Genomic DNA, 25,503 nt, shown 5'->3' with positions numbered 1-25,503 from the left:
GCAGATAATCAAAACAGGGGAAGTTATTTCCAAAAATGGACCAGTCTCCAGTACAGTCCCTCAAAATTCTGTGCTGGGACCTCTCCTGTTTGCATCTAGTCTTCTGGAGTAAAAGCTAGTACCAAAGGGCTCTGGCTGACTATGTTTGCAGATGAATGCGAACTAAGACTGGTCATTAAATCCCAAAATATCTTAGCCATCCTGCAGGACGCTTTGTCTAAAATAAATAACTGGTGTCAAAATCATGGTCTGAAACTAAATGCCAAATATGCATTATTGTATCCTTTGGGAGGACATCTGTCCCAGGGAACTACTACACTGACAATACACTTCTAAGAGTTTACCCAGCTGTTTCAAATTTAGGAACGTATGTGGACAGTGACCTGATCAACATGTGTATATTGTTGTAAGAAAGTCCTTCTATATTGCACAGCTTGTGAACAAAGGGATTGTGTATAGAGCTAGGGATGTCATTGTTCCCCTTTACTCAGCTGTTATTACTACTAGAACATCATAGAGATACCTTACTAAAGGGATACAAGGCCTAAACAACATGTCCTACATGGGCTGACTCATATCCATGTCACTATACTCAGTATCCTACAGACTGCTAACAGGTGACCTGTCTCTAGCATACAAGGTACCCTCCGACCCATTACTGATGGATTTACTGTACATCAGCAAGTCAAATAGGATTAGAAATATTCAGTCTAGGGACGTAAAGGTCTTCTGTAACATCAACAGAATGGTCTAGAGGAACACTGATATTTCGCAGAGGATACCACTGCTTTGGTACAGACTCCCCATCCACATAAAACAAAGATCATCCCTGTTCATTTTCAAGCACAACTTAGATCTATGGATGGGAAACAGAAAATTTACCCCAGGATTGTCCTCTGTACTACTTATGGACAGAGGCAGCTCCTAAATGCTCTATCCCGTGTATAGGTCTCCTCAAATTATTAATGGTATGACCACAGTTATTCTCATTAGGAGTTAAATATAATTATCGGCCATGGGATGGGTAAGGCCAAACTTTAACCAATTGTGATAGGTTATTATGAGTACAAAAAGGGAAACTGGCTAGGCTTAAAATGACACTCAAGGGCAACTAACCTAGTACTTGACAAAACCAACCATCACTCAATTATTTGATTGCTATTTATAATTTCCCTTCCATATCATCTACCAAGCATGAAGTATACTTAAGCCAGATTAAAAAAAACAGCTATGAAATATAATACATTACCCACAGGTGACTTTAATATTTGGCAAATTTATACAACTAATAAATATGCACAGACATCTCAACTTTACAAATGCCTTTTCTCTATAACAAATAGTCTTAATTATGCTAGAGATGTAAATCTTCTCAGCCTTGCACTTACCAACATATCTCTTGCCTGCATCCCTCTGAGTGTCTCTGCCCCCTTGGTGAAGCCCAACCATCATATTACCTTCTGTCTTTGAACCGGTGCTGTAGATTCTCGAAAACCCAGCTATATTTAGGAACTAATCTAAAGCCAATTATCTGTCATCTAATGACAGTATGAGAAACTAAAAGTAGGACTATGTCCCAAATGGCCCAAATACTAATGCCACTGAATTTCCCTCCTATGTAAACAGCTCTATTGAAACATCTGTTCTCATCCATCACTGTTACAATGGAAAGTTCAGAAATAAACCCATGCAGTGGAGCTGTAAAGTAAATACATTTATAACAAGACGAAAACTACTATTTATTTACAAAATACCTCCCCAGCATAAAAAGGACTTAAACATGGCTAGCAAAAGTCTTGAGTACATCATTAAAATTTCAGGCCTTCTTTAGTTATATTCAGAAACTAAGATGCAATATCAACCATGAAGTCATTGCAAGCATCTTTGTTAATTAATTTAGCTCCAACTTTTCTTCACCTACTCATCCCACTGTTTCCCCTTTTCCCTAATCACATTTCTCCCAAAATCATCCCAGAACCAGTTCTTTTGCACTGTCTAAAACTAAAAACTAGCTACTAGGGGCCTGATAACAGTCCCAGCTGCTTCCTGACAAGTTCAAAATATAGCCTGCCTCAGACCCTTATGAACCTAGTCAAACTAAGCATGTTCTAAGGTCTCATTCCAGAGGCTTGGTAAACTGCCACAGTGGTATCATTATATAAAGACAGCCTCACCACAGATCCTGGTAATTACAGACCCATTCGTCTCACCATTATAATTTGTGCACACGTGGAGCCCATTATTATTATTATTACAAAAAGAAATTGTGACTGGCAGCTCCTCAATTTGGGCTGGTGAAAGGCAAATCAAGTCTGTTCAATCTAACTGCCCATCTTTGAGGAGGTTATTTAAACTCTGGGTGAGGGTCATTCCATTTCTCCTGCTTATTAGGTACTGTCTAAGGCCTTTGACACCATTCCCCATGCGGTATTATTGAAATGCTCAGCCAATTCTCACCACAACAAAAATCACAGAATATGCAGCAAACCTTTTAAATAGATCCTACCATTGACAGGTACTAAAACTGGTTAGAACTACTTAACTGTCTAACCAACAATTACTCACAGCTCACAAACTTATTTACAAACCAGACAGCTGTGCTGCTTTAAACAATTCCCTCTCTAGATCTAATCTTTGCACAGAGATCCATGCTCAACCAACAAGTCCTAACCAATTTCAACAAATCTTAAAACTCTGGAAGAGACTCTTTATACTCAAATTATGCAGCAAAACTCTGGAATGCAATCCCTCTTACTTGTATACAAACTGACAAACTGAGCATGACCAGGAAGAGAAAATTCACCCCGGGGATCATTTCTGCGGCACTGCTTGACAGGGGCACAGGAAAATTATTTTCTTGGGTGGTGAAAGCCAGGGAACCTTTTTGGCCAGGCTTATATAGGCCCCAGGCCCAACAGCCTAGTACCTACCTATGAACCTAAAGCAACACCTAAATAATTCCTGGCTATGCTCTTACTCTCACCCAAGACAATTGCTCTAAATCTGTTCTCCTCTCACTAAACCTTATCTCCCACCCTACTCTCTACATTTTCCTTCATAAATATCTACTTTTTCTCTCTACCCTTTCCTCACAAATATCTCCTTTTTCCTCACTGTCTAACACCTAACTCTTCTCTGCACCTAGCTTCTCTCTCTCTCTCTCTCTCTCTCTCTGCTCCTTTTCCATCCTAATTCACCCCTCTTATGTCATTTCACCTTATTCCTTTCCTTCAACCTTGTTTCACTAATCTCTCACCCATCATTCCCTGTAAACCTAGCTTATCTTGCACCACCTTTTCCACCTTTATTTTATCCTCTTCCTTTCCTCCAACTTTCTTTCGCTTCTCTCACTCCACATCTCCCCTTTTCCCACTACCTTAAACTAGTTTTGCATCTCTACCACTCTAATTTTACTGCCTTTCCAGTCCCATTTCAGCATCGTTAACTGCACACAACTCTGCTATCTCTTATTTATTCTCTGTACAGCTGAACGTAGCCCAACCTACTCCTGATTTTTTACCTTTCTTATCACTCAACAACTCCCAACTATATACTTCTTATCACAAAGCATCCAGTACTGACTATCTAAATTGGCCTTATTATTTATACAACAAATCTACTGTTACTGTGTTGCCTACTTGATATGAAACACCAGCTTTCAAAACTTGTAATACTTGTCAAACCATCTGCTACCTCCTTTAAGAGTGTTGCTTTAATTTAATTACATACACACATTAATTACACACAGTGCAGACTGGATAAGAAGTTGTTGACTGCAACTGAGCTGAAAATATAAGTATCTTGATTTTTTTGATTATTTTTACAGATTACTGTTTTTAAAATTTAATATATATATATATAGCACTTTGTCTATTCTGTATCTTTACAAATCCTTATCTGTTTAAAAACTTTCATTTGTGTCTCTAGTGCTTGCTGGCTGTAGGCTATTTTGTCCCACCCTCCCTGTTGGTGTCTTGCTCTTATACTTGGTGGCTTTGCAGTTGCCCGCCCCTACTGTGACATTCCTCCCAGTCTAGTGTCATTAGCTCATTCTGCCTAATACAGAGAGAACATTTAATAAGGCCTTCTGTTCCTCCTTTTTCCCTTTCAAAAAGTAAAACAAAACTTTTTTTTTTCTTTCATGAACCTCCTTGTGTTCTGACTGTGCTTCTCAAACATTTTGTTTAAAAGAAAAAAGCTTTATTTCGTAATAGAAACTAAAAACCCAATGCCTGGTTTATTACTGAATGTTTGTGGAGGTTTTTTGTTAAAAAGCTTGCTGCTTTTAAAAAAGCTCTTTTGGTTTTTTCTTTTGTATTTTTGGTTTTTTTTCCTTTTTAAATTTTTTCTTAGTTTAATTTGGGTAAATAAAGGGGTTGCTTTCTTGTTTTGCCTTTTCCTATTTTTATTCCCTTTTTCCTTTTCTGCTTTGCCATTTGGGATTCAATTTGGGTTTTATAGTTCCTGGTTTTCCCCATTTTATTTAAGGGGGAAGCTTTTTACCTGGGGGGGACTTGGGTATTGTCCCTTTAGGAGGGTTTTTACCCATGTTAATGGGCCCCTTTTCAATTCTTTTTAACCCCCGTTTAAACCCTTTGCATTTTCTTTTTTTAAATTTTTCCGTTTTTGCATTTACCTTTCACACCTCGAAGGGACTATTTACGATTTTCCGCATTTTTGAAAAAGAAAAAAATTATCCCGTTTGTTTTCCAACCTAAATCCAAATCAGGCGTGAGAAATTTAAAGTTTTGGTTCCACCTTTTTTGGGGGAAAAGGTCTTTGTTACAGTCAGTATTGAGCGCTTTATCCCCTTTTCCCAGCACAAAATCGGATCACTGGCCTTTTGGGGCCTTTCAGTTTAAATTGTATAAAAGCTTTGGCAAGGTTTTTTTGTTTCCCGCCAAGCTCCCCGGGGCCCGAGGTGGGGCTACCAAAGGCTAAAAAAAAAACTCTAACCGAAAGGTTTTTTTTTTTCCCCCAAAAATGCCGATCGCAAAATGTTTTCGCTTTTTAACTTTTTAAATGTTTTGTTTTTACCGACTTTTAAATTTTTCCTTTTGGTTCTTTCTGGAGGTACAAACCATTGCTGCCGTTTTTTTTTGATTTTCCCCTATTTTTGGTTTCCGTTTTTTTTCCGCCTAATTCCAAAAAAAAGGTTTTCTTTTTCTATTTGGAAAGTTTGTTTCCACCTTTTTTGGATAAAATTTCTTTTTTTCCCCGTCGTGGGACTTCACCCACTTTCCCCAGGATGCCCAGCCAAGAACGGGTCTTTCCTTTTGGGCCAATTTTTTCCCTTTAATCCCCCCAAAAAACTTTGGGGAGGGCCTTGACTCCACCCGTCCTGGGTTCCCGCAGATGGTGAGCAGAGGGGCTAAAACCTGTAACCTGAAAAATGTTTTTCCCCTTTTAGGGGGGTGTCCAAGCAAAATGAAATATTTTTTTCTTTTTGAAGTTTTTGTTAAATTTTTTTACCCCCTTTTGTTTTCCTGGGAAAATTTCAGGCCTTCTTTAGTTATATTCAGAAACTAAGATGCAATATCAACCATGAAGTCATTACAAGCATCTTTGTTAATTAATTTAGCTCCAACTTTTCTTCACCTACTCATCCCACTGTTTCCCCTTTTCCCTAATCACATTTCTCCCAAAATCATCCCAGAACCAGTTCTTTTGCACTATCTAAAACTAAAAACTAGCTACTAGGGGCCTGATAACAGTCACAGCTGCTTCCTGACAAGTTCAAAATATAGCCTGCCTCAGACCCTTATGAACCTAGTCAAACTAAGCATGTTCTAAGGTCTCATTCCAGAGGCTTGGTAAACTGCCACAGTGGTATCATTATATAAAGAAGGCCTCACCACAGACCCTGGTAATTACAGACCCATTAGTCTCACCATTATAATTTGTGCACACATGGAACCCATTATTATTATTACAAAAAAAAATTGTGACTGGCAGCTCCTCAATTTGGGCTGGTGAAAGGCAAATCAAGTCTGTTCAATCTAACTGCCCATCTTTGAGGAGGTTATTTAAACTCTGGGCGAGGGTCATTCCATTCCTCCTGCTTATTAGGTACTGTCTAAGGTCTTTGACACCATTCCCCATGCGGTATTATTGAAATGCTCAGCCAATTCTCGCCACAACAAAAATCACAGAATATGCAGCAAACCTGTTACATAAATCCTACCACTGACAGGTACTAAAACTGACTAGAACTACTTAACTGTCTAACCAACAATTACTCACAGCTCACAAACTTATTTACAAACCAGACAGCTGTGCTGCTTTAAACAATTCCCTCTCTAGATCTAACCTTTGCACAGAGATCCATGCTCAACCAACAAGTCCTAACCAATGTCAACAAATCTTAAAACTCTGGAAGAGACTCTTTATACTCAAATTATGCAGCAAAACTCTGGAAAGCAATCCCTCTTACTTGTATACAAACTGACAAACTGAGCAAGACCAGGAAGAGAAAATTCACCCCGGGGATCACTTCTGTGGCACTGCTTGACAGGGGCACAGGAAAATAATTTTCTTCGGTGGTGAAAGCCAGGGAACCTTTTTGGCCAGGCTTATATAGGCCCCAGGCCCAACAGCCTAGTACCTGCCTATGAACCTAAAGCAACACCTAAATAATTCCTGGCTATGCTCTTACTCTCACCCAAGACAATTGCTCTAAATCTGTTCTCCTCTCACTAAACCTTATCTCCCACCCTACTCTCTACATTTTCTTTCATAAATATTTACTTTTTCTCTCTACCCTTTCCAAACAAATATCTCCTTTTTCCTCACTGTCTAACACCTAACTCTTCTCTGCACCTAGCTTCTCTCTCTCTCTCTCTCTCTGCTCTATGCTAATTCACCCCTCTTATGTCATTTCACCTTCTTCCTTTCCTTCAACCTTTTTTCACTAGTCTCTCACCCATCATTCCCTGTAAACCTAGCTTATCTTGCACCACCTTTTCCACCTTTATTTTATCCTCTTCCTTTCCTCCAACTTTCTTTCACTTCTCTCTCACTCCACATCTCCCCTTTTCCCACTACCTTAAACTAGTTTTGCATCTCTACCGCTCTAGTTTTACTGCCTTTCCAGTCCCATTTCAGCATCGTTAACTGCACACAACTCTGCTATCTCTTATTTATTCTCTGTACAGCTGAACGTAGCCCAACCTACTCCTGATTTTTTACCTTTCTTATCACTCAACAACTCCCAACTATATACTTCTTATCACAAAGCATCCAGTACTGACTATCTAAATTGGCCTTATTATTTGTACAACAAATCTACTGTTACTGTGTTGCCTACTTGATATGAAACACCAGCTTTCAAAACTTGTAATACTTGTCAAACTATCTGCTACCTCCTTTAAGAGTGTTGCTTTAATTTATGTACATACCTATAAATGTTGCATTTGCTCCAAAATCTAGAACGACATTTCTTTCTCGCTAAGGCGAGAACACTCCAGAGTCTCTTTCAAAACAAAGTTAATATCTTACATAACTAACAAATGGATATGTAAGTGCTCCTCTCCTGGATATCACATAATGTGAGAAGGGAAAACATATCTTAATTTTATTCATCAACCATTCTATCTTTCTTTGACTACCTGCTTAAAATAGCAATGGTAATACAGTTAATGGTACATCCTATCTCCTCCTATACTCCTTTCTAACTTCACCATCTTAGTTCCTCATCTATCCCTCTGTAAAACATCCTTGTCTTCTCCAAACATACTCTTGCTGCACTCTTAGTCAGACGGTACTTCTCAAACCTGTTAACTTGGCTTTCATACTTCCTTCCTGACTTTCTCCACCTATCAATCATCTCACTAACCTATACTTAATCACATCTAATAATGTGAAGTTGTTAAATCTCACCGTTTATTCTCACTGATGGGTTCGGAGCCGATTCTCAGCTCAGACACGGCCGATAGCAAAGCTCAAGGTTTGCCAGTAGCTCGAGACCAAGCCCCTTATCCCACAATGCACTGCTGGAATTACCCCAGATCTAGTTTGCTGCGGCAAGAGCGATCTCGGTGATCCAGCTAGCTCGGGCCATTTTTGGAAAAAACAACAGTAAGTCTATATAAAAGGTTTTCTTTTTTGTTTAAAAAATAGTGCGTGTTAGTATTATGTCTTTTCATAATATAATCTATAGTTTCAATAGTTATAGTTTAAAAGTTAGTGCCTTGTTGGCTTCTTCATTTGTGTGGGCCTTTAGCCCTATTTACTTTTATTGGTCTTTTCTAATCGTCAGGGTTTTTTTCTGTGGGCCTCTTTAGCCCTATATTTGTAATCTATAATTATATTGTTATAGATAGTGCCCTGATTGGGCTTAGTTGTTTGTGGATCTTTACAAGTGAGTAAGGACTTTATTACCTTTTGCAGTTTACTGTTTGTTTTATTTAAATATGTCGGACGAAAAGGAGAAATCCCATCCTAAATCGGGATTTAAAAAATGCCCAGATTGTGGGCAGAAAATGTCCATCACTGACGGACACATTCAATGTGTCTACTGTCTGGGGGCTAAACACCTCCAAGACATCTGCAGCATTTGTCACTCTTTTTCTTCAACAGTCCGCTTGGAGAGAAGGAGGAAACTTATAGACAGGGGATTGCTACAGCAATCTTTTTCTGAGGTGTTGAGTAGCCATGAGGGTACTAGTACGTCCTGAAATCCTCAAAATCCAAATCTTCAGACAAAGTGACAAAAAAGGGCAAAAATTTCAGACGGAGGGTCATCGGTTCCACAGACATCAGAACCGAGTGTACCTTTGATTTAGAACCAGCTCTCGGTATTGGAGCCGGTCTCTGAAGTTCCATCTTCCCCTCTGCTCCAATCAGCACCTTCAGTGCATTCAGCTAAGTCCTCAGTCAGCCTTTCAGATATGGACATGGATTGGCTAGTGCAGAAGCTTTTACAGGCACCAGGACTTGCCAAATTGTTGTTGTCCTCGACCAGCTTGTCGGCGCCGACGACCATGGAGCCGGATTTGTCTACTCCTCCTCCAAGCCTTACTGGACTCTCAGAGCCGAAGGAAATTGAACCCTTGGTTGTCGAACCCTTGGAGCCGATACCCGCACTGGTGTTATCGGCTCCATCTAGTCAGATGTCCTCGACGCTGACCGAGGACTCTAGGAGCCAATGCTCTCCCGTCGGGTCTGGGGAGGATAGTCGAACCGATTTGTCGTGCCGACTCTTCCTCTCCGGGATTTGGCTCGGATGAGCTTGGCTCCTACCTCAGGCTTGGAGCCCAGGGTTTCGGTGCGGGAGGATCGGATGGTTCTCTCGGGTCCGTCCACTCCTCGTTGGAGCCATGGTGCCATCGATGATATGAGGAGAGTTTTGTCTTCAAAGACAACGTCAGCATCGGTTCAGCTTTCCCTCTCCCCTCAAGCTCCTGTGTCTGCATCTTCATCTACCGGTCCCTCTAAGCATAGAGACCCCGAGCCTTAAGTACCCCCACAGGGCGTCCCCTACTCTTTTGAGACCTCCCCAGATCCCCCCACTGAGGAGGTGCCCAGGAAGAGATTGTGCAAGAGGAGGCACTTAGACTCCCCAGAGGAGTCCTTAACATCTGACACGGACTTAGATGAGTGAGAAGGGTCCCCTTGATCCCCCTCTGAGGATATCTTCTTTGCAGAGATACTAGAGATCCTTAGTCAGAGGGGCGATTGGCAGTTCAAGACCCCTACTGAGGATGAGTCCATGCTCTTGAAGGCTTTTGGGTCTCAACCTTCCACTTCTTGGGTGTCTCCACCTCACGACGAGCTTATGGAACTGATTTCTCGTTAGGTGTGGAAGTCACCGGAGGCCATGGAACCTGTTCCTCATAAACCCAATAAAATTATGTCTGCCCCAGTGGACAAGCCATTTTTGACAAAGGGAGTGCCTGTTGATGCCATGGTTGTAGCTGCAGCCACCAAAAAGGAAGTATCTGAGACATCCACCTCGATCCATCCCCCTAACAGAGATTCTAGGGTCATGGATAGATATGGGAAGCGCATGTTTAGTTCAGCAACTTTTTCTCTGCGATCACTGAACTACTTAACCCATTTTACGAGACTACAGAGAGATCTCCTGAAAGAGCTAGGAGATACTCTCCAGGGTACAGTAGCTGCAGGGGTGGCTGACAAAGTCAACGCCCAGCTCGCTACCCTAAACTCAGTGGTAAACTCGTCCATGCGTCTCATATCCTTTGCAGCTGATGGTTCGAGTAGAGCCGCTAGTTCGGGCATTGCTCTTCGAAGACAAGCCTGGATGCGTCTCTATTCCTTTGTGGAACCCTTTAAGTCTTCCTTTATTAATACCCCAATCAATGGCTCATCACTGTTTGGGCCCAAAGTAAAGGAAACTTTAACCAGGTGTGAGCAGGAAGGCAAGACCTTATCTGCTGTTGGAGTCCATTTTTCGACCCCTACTAGGCCCTACCCCAAGGGCCCTAGGGGAGGGAAAATGTGGTTCTGAAAAGCACAGGCAGCCTTTCAGGACACATGTGGAGAAACCCCCTCTAGAAGCCGAGGAGGGGGTTATAACAGAAGACGCCGCCCCCACGGCAGAGGGGGTCCACAGCAACAGGGTGACAGGAGTCAGTTCTCCAGTCAGCCCTACCAGCGCCCCTGAATGGGGGCCTGACTGTTCGGCTCTGGAGGCAGTCGGGGGTTGCTTGTCTTTGTACCCAGAAGCCTGGCTAAACATAACATCATATACTTGGGTACAAAGCATCATTTCCGGAGGATATTTCATTCCGTTCTCTTCCCCTCCCATTCCTGTAAAGAGAATCCCAGATGTTCCACCCAATCTCAGGAAACAAGCAATCGTAGAGGTCCACAGATTGCTAGAAAAAAGAGTCATCCAATCAGTCCCAGCAGACCAAGTTGGATTCGGAACTTACTCAAGATTCTTTTTGGTACCAAAGAAAACAGGGGACTGGAGACCTATCTTGGACCTCAGCAGACTCAACCAGTTCATAAAGAAAGAGAAGTTCCGAATGGTCATGCTTCAGTCCATTCTTCCCTTCTTAGGGAAAGGTGATTGGATGTGCTCCATAGATCTCAAGGACGCGTACTATCACATAAAGATGAACAGATGCTCCTGAGATCATCTGCACTTCTGGCTGGGAGCCAATCATTACCAGTTTCGAGCCCTGCCCTTTGGTCTCACTACAGCCCCCAGAGTGTTCACCAAATGCATGGCAGTGGTCACGGCTCACCTGAAACATTTAGGATTCCAGGTGTTTCCATACCTAGATGATTGGCTCCTAACCACTGCCACCAGGCATCAATTGACTCAAGCAACACAATACACTCTGACACTCTGCCATCAATTGGGCATTACAATCAACTTCAAAAAGTCTGCCTTATCGCCATCGCAGCATACTGTTTTTATAGGAGCAGAATTAGATACCTCAACTACCACTCTACGTCTCTCTGTCGAAAGAGACTCTTTTCTCTGCCAAAACATCAGCTTACTGGTGTCAAAGAACAAAGCTACAGCAGCAGAGGTATTGAAAGTACTAGGTTTGATGGTGGCAGCAATCCTGGCTCTACCACTCGCAAGGATGCATATGCAAATTCTTCAATGGCTCCTCTTCGCTCAGTGGTCTTACCAGAAACTACCGATGCATCACATGATTCTCATCATGGATTCTTGCAGGAGAGACCTTCAGTGGTGGTTGACATCTCTTCATGTCACAAGTGGAAGACCCTTTGTTCTCCCCCCCAGTAGCCACTGTGACCACGGACGCTTCCAAGATAGGGGGGGGGGGCATTTTCATGGAAAGACTGCCCAAGGCACATGGACAGATCAAGAATCACATCTGCACATCAATGTTCTAGAGTTGAAAGCGGTACTTCTGGCTTGGCAGTACTTTCAGGACTCTCTTCCTCTAGGAACTATTGCAATTTAGGCAGAAAACATGTCAGTAGTCTGGTACTTGAACAAACAAGGCGGAACAAAGTGTTACCCCCATTGTCGAGAAGCCCTCAGGTTCTGGCAATGGGCTGTGTCATCCCAGCATTTTCTATTAACAATGCACATCCCAGGGAAATCCAAAGTGATAGCGGACAAGCTAAGCAGGGCGATATTGCTCCCTCACGAGTGGTCTCTCAAAGAGAGATGCACTTCTACGCGATTGGCCCCCGGGTCTCCTTTATGCATTTCCACCCTTCCCATTAATATCCAGATTTTTACAGAAAGCAAAATCTCTGGGAAGGACTGTTATACTCATAGCCCCCTACTGGCCTCGACAGATTTAGTTTCCATTTCGCCACCATCATCTGTTGGAAGGTCCATGGATCCTGGACCCAGTTCTGGACCTTCTGACGCACCCGTCAGGGGACTTTCATCCTTCACTGCAGTCCCTGAAACTGACTGTTTGGCTAATCCACTTCCCCTAATCGCCAGGCTTCATTCAATTTCAGAAGATACAAGACAAATTCTCTTGTCTTCTCACAAGCCATCTACCAGGAAATTATATGGCAGTAAATGGAAAAGGTTCTCAATTTGGGCCAACACGCAGAACATTGACCCTTTCCGAGCTCCGCTATCTTCTATTTTAGAATTTTTGACAAAAATTTTTAAGGAAGGAGCAGCAGCTGCTACAGTTCAAGTTCAGTTAGCTGCCAACTCAAATTTTCACCTTGGTTTTGGTGGCTCAAATGTTTTGGGCCATAAATTATCTAAGACTTTTCTTAAAGGCGTTCTTTATATGAGACTTCCAATCAAAATTCCCTATTCTCCCTGGAATTTAAACTTTAAGCTGTCTCAAATTATTCTTCCTCCTTTTGAACCAGCATCTTCTTGTGATCTCAAATTTTTATCCTGGAAAACAATATTTCTTGTGGCCATTACTTCTGCCCACAGAGTGTCAGAACTTCAAGCATTATCTATCAGACCACCATACATGATTTTCCATGAGTATCTCTCAGAACAAACCCCTCATTTTTACCTAAAGTCTGTTCTGAATCAAATATCAATCAGGTCATTGAGCTGCCAGTCTTTTTTCCCAACCACTCTAGCAAATTGGAATACATGCTGCACAAACTTGATGTACACAGACAGCTCAGATTTTATCTTGACAGAACTAAGGATATTAGAACATCAGATCAACTTTTTGTATCCTTCTCGGAAGCAAGAAAAGGCAATCCAGTAGCTAAAACAACCTTATCTAAATGGTTATCCAATTGTATATCCTTTGTTTATGAAAATGCGAGCATGCCATTAACACATAAACCTAAGGATTATTCTACCAGAACCGTCTCTACGTCTTTTGCTTTTCAAGCTAAATTGCCCCTTGACAATATTTGCGCTGCAGCCACTTGGTCTAAGCCTCATACCTTTATCACACATTACAAAGTGGATAAGGCTTCAAAGGACAGGTCTTCCCTTTGGTTCTACAGTACTGAAGAACATACTCCCATGAGCCACCCAGGATTCAGGGTGCTAGGGACGCTACCCATCAGTGAGAATAAACGGCGAGATTTAACAACTTCACATATAGAAGTCATGTACTTACCAGAACGTTCCATGCGAGTTGTTTATCTTGCCTTTATTCTCACATCCCTCCCTCCTTCCCCCTCCTGGTTGACTGTTGACTTAGAGGCTAGTACCATCCTGGTTATTCAATATTTCTTCTTCCCCTTTGGGAAGTGTTCTTGGTAGAAATACATAAAAGGGTATGTATATGTTTGCACATACATATATATATATATACTGTTACTCGCAGCAAACAAGATTTGAGGTAATTCCAGGAGTGCATGGTGGGATAAGGGGCTTGGTCTTGAGCTACTGGCAAACCTTGAGCTTTGCTAACGGCCGTGTCGGAGTGAGGATCGACTCCGAACCCATCAGTGAGAATAAAGGCGAGATAAACAACTCACATGGAACGTTATGGTAAGTACATAACTTCTATTTTTTTGCATGCTTACCCGCATTAAATTTTCGTTATTACTCTTTTTGTTCTGTACACGTTTTTTCTTTTCTTTCTTCTTTACTCTTTTTCTGTCTTACCCTTTATATTATTCTTCCTGTTTTAACTCTAATACATCCTGTTTCCTAGTTTTCTGCAACTTCTACCAATAATTTAGTATGTATTTTTTTGGAAATCTTTATTGTTATTAACTTAAAATATTGCCCAATTAGTCTTGTGTTTCCTGCAATTTCTATCAATATTTTAGTATGTATTATTTCTGAAATACATTGTCTCTGAAATATTCACCGTTACTGATGTTAATATTATTATTTGAAATGTTTTAAATGTTTGTAAAAAATTCTACATGGAGCTTTTCTCCCACAGACCTCTGCTGAAAAGGGGGTCATCTGTGCACCCAGTTGGCCATTCCTGGTAAATAAAGGCAATAAATAAGTACAAATAAATTTTACTTGTTTGTAAACTAAGCATTTTTTTATGTATGCATTTGGAGTATTTATGAGTATTGTTGCATTTTACTTCTTTGTAATCCAAGTATTTTTGTTAAGGCATGCATATGGAGCTTTTTCTCCAGGCCTCTGCTGAAAAGAGTTTACATAGCCCAGCCAGACTTTCCCAGTGAGCAAAGGCAATAAATGAATAAATAAAATAAATATTTCTACTTATACACTGAATTTCTCACTCAGATATACTTTTCTTCACACCAGCCACTGAATACTGTACTCGTATGGAAAGCCGATGCCCAAAAGTCCTGTAGCTTATTGCCAAACTACTTCCCAATGCTGAAATATCATCCTAACACTTTAAGTATGTATCCTTCGTGATGTAAATATTATCTTCCCACTGTTTAATGCCTGTTCCTGCATTAACTGCAACAGTAAAGAGAATAATTCTGGCAGTGTCACAGGCCCACTTCTTGAATCTGTGGCTGTCAGCTTCATACTAAACCGTACCTTAAGAAACAAGAAGGCAGTATAGAAGCCATTATTTCCATCTTAACCATGTTCTACACATGAGCTCACATTTCTGGTGATGTAATGGGCCTCATATCAAGTGATGCAATAGAAATCTGGGTACATTATTCATACCACTGTCAGTACAGCCCTTAGAATGACATTCCTTCCTCTGGCTTGGATCTGATAACTGGCCTATCTATGCCTTCTGTATGCTTTTCTCTGGCTTAATAAGACGTATATTTTATCTTCACTATAACTTCTTCAGTGCACTGATGTGTAATTTTCTAGTTCTTTTCTCGGAAAGTAATTGCAGACTGGAGTAACCAGTCAAAGTTAATAAACTAATAAGCACAGTCCTAGCTTCTGTAACTTTTTACACTGTGCATCCACTGAATACCAGACGTGTCCAAAACAGGATGAAAGGTAGGGATAATGGATAGTACAAAACAACATACAACCCTACAAAAACATGCCATACAGTAACCTTACCTGTCCACTGTCACAGGAGTAGCCATCCAGCTTATGAACATTAGAGGGACACTAAAACCAAGACACAACATGAAAAGAAAAACATTAACACAATTTGATATCACAGATTAAAAATAAAAAAAAATGTTTCAACTATGCCTTATTCTAAGAAGTAGGCTTTGAGAGTTTAAGGTAATTTACTAAATAATAAATATGGGAATATAATAATGTCTGTTCTGAAGGACATGCTACATAATGTATTAAATGCTGACTGCTTCCTAGATAGATGTCAGCAGAGGTATATCCATGACAGATTCCTGCTGGACAAACATAATTGAATTCTATGACTAGGTATGTAAGCCTTAGAAGACTGTCATAAGGCTTAAAGAAGTTTCTACATATGATACTGTCAAAAAATTGTGGAACTGTGGGGGTTAAGAACAAGGCCACAGCATGTCTGGAAGCTCAAATGACTGACAGGATTAAGGAACAGTATTAACAAGGTATTCATGAAATCATGTGAACTCACATATGGGATAACCCATATATCTATGCTGTGAGGCTTTTGCGCAGTGTCTTCATCTCAAACCTGGATGTGGGATCATAGATTGAAAAGTCATTCTGGATGCTGCCAAACCAATGGCAGTCAGGCATGGAAGAATCAGGAAATAGATACTCCAGATTAACCTGGAACCTGGATGTTCTTCAGTGGTTGGTCACTCCCTAGGACATGGCACCAGACAAGCAGACATGAATGAGCATGCGTTTTTGCAGAAATTCCAAGTCATTCAGTCAAATAACTCAAGTCATGAGGAAGAGCAGAACTTGAAAGCAGCAGTCTCTCAGCCAGTTCTGTTAACACACTGCCTGAAGGTGGTGACAGTGGTTGTCAGTTTCTGCATATGTGAAGAAACAAAGTGCATCTGCCTCTACCACAGAGGGCTTGGCCTTCTCTTAGGCCATACATTGTACTAATCTAGGTAAGTGAACGCCTTCTTGGATACTTTTTAGCCACAGTTCTTGCAATGGTAAAAAGAGTAATCATTAAGAGTATTATACATAGCACTCAAAAGTGCACTGATATGATTTATTGCATTAAAATGCATATAAAGAACATAATACATTGCAAACATACTGCATAGCTTCATAGTTATAATTAAACTCCAGAATATGCTACATAAGAAAAAAAACTTTGTTCATTGCTTATATTTCTTACATAAAGTAGAATGGAAAGACAATCTAACATTTCTGGTCAACAATGTAAGGAAAATGTAGGCATAATAATTTAGGAATTAATGCTGCACTCCCTTACAAAATAAGGGCTTTCTGGAGGCCATTATACACTATTTATAGATGCTTTATCATATGACTGTTCATCAGTTAACAGAAATCCCCAGACATTAGCTCCTCGTTGCTGCCATCTTGGATCAATGCCACCCACCAGTCTGGTAGAGAATACTGTTCAAATACAGATCAACATCTAAGACTCCAACATTAGAAGGGGGCTGGTATAATAGCAAAAACTCCTGAAGGCTTAATTACCTACAAAACTCACCTTATTCTGCATCCTGGGAATTAGATAGGATCACTTAGGTATTTATGGGAAAGAGTAGTGGAAGCTAGGTTAAGAAGGGAGGTGATGATTAGCGATCAGCAGTATGGTTTCATGCCAGGAAAGAGCACTACAGATGTGATGTTTGCTCTGAGAGTGTTGCCGGAGAAATATAGAGAAGATCAGAAGGAGTTGCATTGTGTCTTTGTGGACTTGGAGAAAGCATATGATAGGGTGCCTAGAGAGGAGTTGTGGTATTGTATGAGGAAGTCAGGGGTGGCACAGAAATATGTAAAAGTGGTACAGGATATGTACGAGGGTAGTGTGACAGTGGTGAAGTCTGCAGTGGGAGTGACAGATCCGTTTAAGGTGGAGGTGGGATTACATCAAGGATCAGCTCTGAGCCCTTTCTTACTTGCAATGATGATGGACAGGTTGACAGACGAGATCAGACAGGAGGCCCCATGGACCATGATGTTTGCAGATGATATTGTGATCTGTAGTGAGAGTAGGGATCAGGCTGAGGAGACCCTGGAGAGGTGGAGATATGCTCTAGAGAAGAGAGGAATGAAGGTCAGCAGGACTAAGACAGAATATGTGTGTGTAAATGAGAGGCAGGATAGAGAAATGGTGAGGATGCAGGGAGTAGAGTTGCTGAAGGTGGATGAGTTTAAGTACTTGGGATCAAGAGTTTAGAGTAATGGTGAGTGGGGAAGAGAGGTGAAGAAGAGAGTACAGGCAGGATGGAATGGGTGGAGAAGAGTGTCAGGAGTGATTTGTGACAGACGGGTACCAGTAAGAGTGAAAGGGAAGGTCTACAAGAGGGTAGTGAGACCAGCTATGTTGTATGGGTTGGAAACGCTGGCAATAACAAAAAGGCAGGAGTCAGAGCAGGAAGTGACAGAGTTAAAGATGTAAAGATTTGCACTGGGTGTGACAAGGATGGACAGGATTAGGAATCAGTACATTAGAGGGTCAGCTTAGGTTGGACAGTTTGGAGACAAAGTCAGAAAGGCGAGATTGCGTTGGTTTGGACATGTGCTGAGGAGGGATGATGGGTATATTGGGAAAAGGATGCAAAGGATGGAGCTGCCAGGTAAGAGGAAAAGAGGAAGGCCTAAGATAAGGTTTATGGACGTGGTGAGAGAGGACATACAGGTGGTTGGTGTGACAGAGCAATATGCAGAGGACAGGAAGAAATGGAAACAGATGATCAGCTGTGGCGACCCCTTAAGGGAATAGCCGAAGAGACTTAGGTAGTATCATATCTGTGGAAGTTTCCTGAAATATGTAAAAATTGCTCCTGCCACAGTTGCTTAATTTAATAAAGTCTAGAAACTCACAAATTTATTTAAGAATGTAATCTTAAAATTATAGCTTTCTACTAATTTACTGTATTTCTTATTCTGAAACACAGCTAAAATGTTCTATTTGTTTTACTAACTGAATCGATGGATCAGCACGCAAGACATGCATGAAAGAAAGGCTACACATTAATCAAAACCAGCATCCTGAAACAGGAGGAGGAAAAAGTCTTTATGCCCTTTTAAAAAGTTCCAATCATATCCTCAGTCATAATTTAAATTTCAAGGTGTCCATACAAAATGAAAGTCTTTGATACTGCTGAGAAGGCACACAAATGGTGATTAGTGGTACTTCACAGAACTCTGAATGATACCAACAAAGAGAATTTCAATCGCTCTATGTGGCAAACAAGAAATGATGTCATGGATGCCGCTCCCCTTTATGCATTATGTCTTACTGATGTTTACTGTTTGGGATTGGCGAGACCTAGACTGGGGGATATCAGAAGGCTCTGGAAGTTAGACCACATGATCTTATATCTACCTGCAATATAATTCCATGGTGCATATGCTAATGCAGCAGTAGATGAACATAAACACTTACTTACACATGCTTGTGTTTATTTATTTATTTAATATCAGGTTAAGTGAACTGACTGACCATTTTCTCTCATGTCCATGGCTAGAGACAAAGATGCAATGTGACACAGGATTAAACACAGGAAAAAGGCTTATGGGTCTACTTTAGATAACCAAAATACAACTTACCCGACTTTTAAATCGCCGAAACGAAAGCACCGAAAAGCCACTTAAATGAACACTTACATTGACAAAAAACTACAGGTAAGTAACCACTTGGCCACCATGGTGAACTTTGCTCCTTTCTATACTGTAGTGCAATCTCAGAATTGGTATATTTAGTTTGGGGGGGGGTGGGTTTCATGTGGTTACGTTTTCATGTTTTGTTGTGGTGCAGCCAAACAGTTACTTACCTGTAGTTTTTTGTTGGTGATGTATGTGTTTGTTTAAGTAGATTTTCGTGCTTTTGTCTCGGCGATTTAAGTGGTATTTTGGTTATCTAAACTGGACCCATACACGTACATATATGAATAGATAGAAATATTAGCTACTGAGACATCACACAGTAAAAAAACAAACATGAGGTTGCAACTCCTGGTAAAAAAAAGAAGAAAAAAAACACCTAATTCTAAACAAAGGGACAAGTACATATGGAATGAGATGGGTTTCAGGGAAGCTTATGATCAATAAAAGCATTGAAATTAGCCAAACAGGTCTCAGTAAGGAGGTTAAGAACTACCCAGATTCTTTAGCATCTACACAGCAATGAGCTAACTAATATCTCTACCTAAGTTGAGAAATGTGTAGTATGAAACAGCTCTAAATTCATTCCAAACAAGGAATTGCTTGAAGTTATCAAAAAGAATGCGCCCTTAACCACCAGAAAATAATACCTTAATGGGTGTTGCAAAGAAAAGAGCCCAAATGTAAATCACTTAAATGTGAAGAAAGGCCAACTTTAAGGTATCCAGGTCACTTAAAAATGTTTCACTGAAGAATATCTGAGAACACACTTCTCATACATACGCATCAGTACACAACACTAACTGTCCTCTTGCCTTATCCTTTCTCCAGTTAGGGGCAGAGGACTAAGATCCTGGCTTACTCTTCACTAACTGTCCAGAGTTCTGCTGGTTAAGAAAGGCAGTAGAGAGTTACATGCACTATATTCAGCATTCATTTCAAATTTAACATGCAACTAATCTGATAAAAAAATCTTATAATGTCCATCTCGAGTTACAACCTATGGCTCTTCTCCACCCATTCTTCTACCCCTTGTATGCACCCTGATAATGTAGTATGTATAAACCCTTTATATCCTTTCACTTCTTATTTTTCACTTCCAGTAGCCATGCCTGATGTTTTTAAGTCTGTCTGCATATCACAGACTCTTTATTCTCCTTGCAATTTGAGTGTGTCAGTACTACACTCTTTGTGAGAATGGACTTTTCCCTCCTTTCTTCTATATGCAGTGGCAGATTTAGGCATGGACGCTTTTTAAAGCCATTCTTCTGTGAGATAAAAAAAAGCAAGACACTTCATTGTGCTTTTGTTAAAAATGGAAAACGTATCACCAAAATAGAACATTTTCGTTTCAACTTAAATTTTGTTTTTCACTTTTTGCATGAAAGATGCATCAGGGATGCCACTGGAGGTTGCAGTCAAGTGATCTATATGACTATCCTTAACTGCTTCTCCATCTGCATCTCTGTTTTATTTGAATGATAGTTTGTTTGGTGACAGGGAGGTTTAATAGATGTTGAAACAGATATTTATCCTTTTGCCTGGTAACTTACTGGTTTGTAGCAATCACTGTTACTGCAACTTTTTTTATTCACGTAACTTATTCCATGATCGCTGTTATTTTTGTGATTAAGGCAAACATAAATGAGCATTGGTTGCACAATAGGAAATGTGCCAAATGATTTTTGCTTTGCTGTGAGGGGAGAATAGGTCATATCAAATATATTTGTCAGACATTTTAGTAAATGCTTGACTTTGTGGTAAAACATTAATATTCTGGATTTTTTCCTGCTTAGGTACATACAAGAAATTGTCAGTGTACACCTTAAAGTTCAGATGCATGGGTGGGGTGGGGGGGGGGGCTCGCCCTCTTTAAATGAAATAATGGACTGCGCCATAATTTCCTGGGCATCTTGACTCAGATTTACTATGTAAAAAATATGAAATCGAAATGAGCCGTCATATTTTAGGTAAAACTTCTCGTGGCTTTTGTTCTCTGCGAATTAGGAAGATAGAGTCAAGAGTGTGTGTGACATATGTGTATAAGCGAGTGCATGTGAATGTGCAACCGTGCTCACGTGTGTGACTGCATTTGTTTGTGAGCATGAATATATGTAAATACGGGTATGTGTATGTGCGAGGCTGCAGCTGTGTATGATTACGAGTGCAAGTGTGTACTGAAAGGAGAAATGTGCCACATAGAAAGATGTGTCATATAACATATTGAAATAAAAGTTTTAATTAGTGAAGCCAACAGGACCCAGAGCTCAGCTACAGGTATAGGGCTGCCAGTTTTAAAATCTCTTTGTTGTCATCAGAATTCAGTTTGGGGACTTGTAATTTAAAAATAAACTCATTCAGTAATTGACTGATGTATGAAGGTGAACTGTACAGGTTAATATGATATCTCCTAAAAGCTTCATTGTGTGTGTGTGTGTGTGTGTGTGTGTGTGTGTGTGTGTGTGTGTGTGTGTGTGTGTGTGTGTGTGTGTATGTGTACTCTTATGCATTCCTGCATGGAGCATGCATATGTCTTAGTTGTCCCTGATTTTGCAGGATAACCCTAATTTTTTCTCGTATATTTTATGTAACTCGTAAAAGTTTTGATTTTTCTGGTTAACCACTGAGGATTTTGAGTTATATGCTTATGTTTGGAAGCTACTTGTTGATGTAAAATCAGTTGTTCCATTAACTGTTTAAATATGGTAATGTTTAAAAAGCTGACCCTAACCTTGTCCCGCTGTTTTTTTTTTTTTTTTTGCTATCTAAAATTCTTAAACAAAGGGGCAGGCATGCAGGGAGTAATACCGCTCAACTGTGCTGGATTCTGCAGAGCATCTTTTGACTTGCTTTGGGCTTTTTGCATTTCCTGATGCTTTGATAACTCAATGGTGATTGCAAACAAGTTGATAATGTCCAACATTAGATCTTCAAATTTCTTACTGTTCAGAAAATGCATAATTATGCAAAACTTGTTCTCTTACCTTTTTTAAGTAGCTTGGAGAAATGATAAAAATTTTCCACAGTTTTGCCCGCATTATCTTTAGCTTTGACAAGAAGTCAGGAGTAAGGAAGTTAACCATAACACTCAGCTATTTCTGATTTTGCAGATCTCTAATTTTGCCTTATACGTACATATGTTTGTATGTGTGTACTTTAAATTAGCAGAAAAACTCATTGTCTACTAGCAGAGTATTGAATACACTGTTGACACACCAGTACACATGCTCCAAGAAACAGCCTTGGTGTAGGCAAACGTTTAGTTTTTAAAAATTCTAAAATGCATAATTTTTTGCAAGGGGCATATTCCCTGCTTATTATATATGCTAACTCCAAGGTCACACAAACAGAAAGCAAGGGTTAATTTCTGAAACCTGGGAATTGTGGGATCTCGCACAACTGTTGATCAGCTGCTCAGTCGACAATATGTGATCAACTAAACAGCTGTCAAACTAACACCTGATCAATCATTTAAATTAGTCTTGTTACTCTATGATGTGTGTGTGTGTGTATGTGTGTGTGTGTGTGTGTATATATATATATATATATATATATATATATATATATATATATATACACATATGTAATTAGATAAATATATGGCACTGTTCCTGATTTTCTGGTAAATCACTGAGGATAATAGACAAGTCAATAATGTAAAAAATTAGAGTTTCATACTTACTGTTCAAAAAATGCTTGCTGATGTAAAACATGTTCTATTAATTTTTTAAGTGAATTAGACTAATATTAATAATTTACAGTGGAAGGTTATGAAATCATATATAAACACATTGCATGGCTTTGGAAACTGAGAGGAATGGTGGTGTATTCAGGAGTGTGTGTGCCTGTGCTTCTGTGCATTTCTGATTGTGTGTGTGTGTGTGTGTGTGTGTGTGTGTGTGTGTGTGTGTGTGTGTGTGTGTGTGTGTGTGTGTGTATGTAAAATAATTATTTAAATTCTGCTTAAATATTTAAGTTGTGGTTTGTTGTGTAAGCTTCCATAGAACTATGGTACTGAGTACCATCCAGGCAAAGTAAAGTACTTTTGATTGCTAAAGTGTACTCCTTAAGTTACTTTGAGTGATCAGTGTGGTTTCCTGCTTTTATCTGTGCATTTCAGTGTATTTTTGAAAAAAAATACTCCATCTTACTGTTACTGCTGTAAGGCTGTCTTGAAATCTCCATCAAGGGATTTTCAGCTCACTGTTTAATTGCTTTCTGGTAGCATTGTACTTGTTGGTATCTTCTACTGTGTTTTTAAATTAGAAGGACTGGGTTTCTTCATCTTGGGGCAGGAGGTATTTGCCTGGTCTATCTGAGTTGGGAAATGCACAAAAGGACTTGTAGTATTGTGACAAGGTGCAGTATTGCCATCTGTGCCAGGGAGACTAGGGCAGTGCATGTGTAATATAAGCCAGCATAGTTAGATGGAGTTTTGTGCAGGATTTTCTGTCATTCTTCACTATTACACAGATCTGTGCAGATCCTTGCATTAAAAATGTATCAACAGTGTTATAACTGATTAAATATTTATGTTTAAACAATGAATTCTAGAAGGAAAGAGTAGAAGTTTTTGAGGTTGTTCTGTGGCTTTTGGATGCTGCAACAGATCTTAACAAAGCTCTGAGTGTGTATTGTACCAGAGTCAGGTGATTAAATGTGAATGGTCCATAAAACTGTACCCTGTAAAGCAGTAATATAGAGTGAGTACCTTGCATCCCACCATGATTAAAGCAGCTAGTTGGGCACTGAGTGGCAATAGCTATAAATTTAGTAAACTTCAGTATTGTGTTTGAATTAAAGTTAGCAGACTTTAGTACTGTTTACCATAATCTCTCCCCAATAATGTACCTTTATTAGTCTGCATCAACAAAGCACCCTTAATATCCTTCTAAGCTAAATACATCATCCCCTTGTACCTCACCAATCAAAGGACTGGACAGTATGGATATGCATTTCTAGCATAATTAACTTCTCCTGCAGTTTCATTCTGTCCATGGCACTGGTATTTTAGCCAGATAAGTTAGGACATGCTCCTTGAAGATTTTGGTGGTTGTAATGGACTAGGCCATTTCTGGTATTGTGGTGACAGTGCCTTTGATAATATTAGCACTAAGCAGCCAAAGTAAGCTAAGTTGCTTCCCTCTTCCCAGGATTGGTAAGTTGGCTTATGTGTTTGTGTGTGTGTGTGTGTGTGTGTGTGTGTGTGTGTGTGTGTGTGTGTGTGTGTGTGTGTATATATATATATATATATATATATATATATATATATATATATATATATATATATAAAAACCGCAGACATGCATACAATGTATTATGTGTGTGTGTGTGTGTGTGTGTGTGTGTGTGTGTGTGTGTGTGTGTGTGTGTGTTGTATATATATATATATATATATATATATATAAAATCCACAGACATGCATAAAATGTATTATGTGTGTGTGTGTGTGTGTGTGTGTGTATTTTTCTTTCTGTGTGTGTCTCTCTCTCTCTCTCTCTATATATATATATATATATATATATATATATATATATATATATATATATGTGTGTGGTTTACCTTTAAAATGTCGCAACACACGTGTGCGACTCTTCATATACCCGACTCGTAATGTCGGAAACTGCACCGTCGAATCCTTAAAAGACCAAATCTGCTACTCACAGAAAGTCAACACTCAGGGAATTTTGACTTTCTTCGAAACAGCAGACATTTCTGGATGTCTTTGTTATGCAGGGGGGAAAGAACGCCTGCACCCCCCACACCCCCTGCTAATTTTATATACTAACTTCCAGATGGCACTGCAGTGAGGGAAGGAGTACATGTCCCAGTCCTCATTGTAGTGCAATCTCCACTCAGAATGGCCAATTCACATGAGCGGATACACACTGGCATTTGCTCTTTTGTGAGTTTGGCAATTTAAAGTACGTTAGTACAAACTCTTGCAAGCATACTTTCACACATCTGACCGTCGCAGATGTGCACTTCAACATTTTAAAGGTTTTATATATATATATATATATATATATATATATATATATATATATACACACATATACACATTTGAATTTATTGTATGTACTTCAGGGGAATGCATGTATGCAGTTATTGACATAGTAAAAGAATTTTGCTGTCTGGGATTTTGTTTAAAGGAAAACAATGCCTTCTGCTTTAAATTTCCTCATCCTTTTAGTATTTTTCATCTTTAGATGGCAATCCCTGTCTTAAGAAGTAAAGATAGAGCCAGTTTAAAAAGTAATTTTGACTGATTTTTCCACAGCCTGTGCATTAGCAATGTACAGTAGCTGCTCGGCACTTAGTCTTCTTCTTGCATTTGGCAAATTGCTCCTGTTATCACCCTTTTGGTCACGTTACAGTTACAATTAAAAGTAAGAAGTATTTTTTTTTTATTCTCCAAACCCTATGCCCCTAAACAACACAGGGCCACACACAATGTGATGTCAGCAACA

General features: G+C 39.8%; 1 protein-coding gene across 5 annotated transcripts in view; it reads right to left on the bottom strand.

The window, feature by feature from the left end:
* The window catches only part of ADAM11 (ADAM metallopeptidase domain 11), a 1,438,613-nt gene that overhangs the window by 395,037 nt on the left and 1,018,073 nt on the right, over positions 1 to 25,503 (bottom strand). For all 5 annotated transcript variants that reach the window (XM_044055102.1, XM_044055103.1, XM_044055105.1 and 2 more), the window contains one exon: positions 15,377 to 15,427. In XM_044055102.1, the coding sequence (XP_043911037.1) occupies positions 15,377 to 15,427 (51 nt within the window). The remainder of the gene's footprint in view (positions 1 to 15,376; positions 15,428 to 25,503) is intronic.

This window comes from Protopterus annectens, chromosome 13.part0, assembly GCF_019279795.1.
Source record: "Protopterus annectens isolate FY-2018-M chromosome 13.part0, PAN1.0, whole genome shotgun sequence".
Lineage (NCBI taxonomy): Eukaryota > Metazoa > Chordata > Ceratodontiformes > Protopteridae > Protopterus > Protopterus annectens.
Note: the sequence above shows the minus strand (reverse complement) of the source record. Positions and strands in the feature narration are given on the sequence as shown.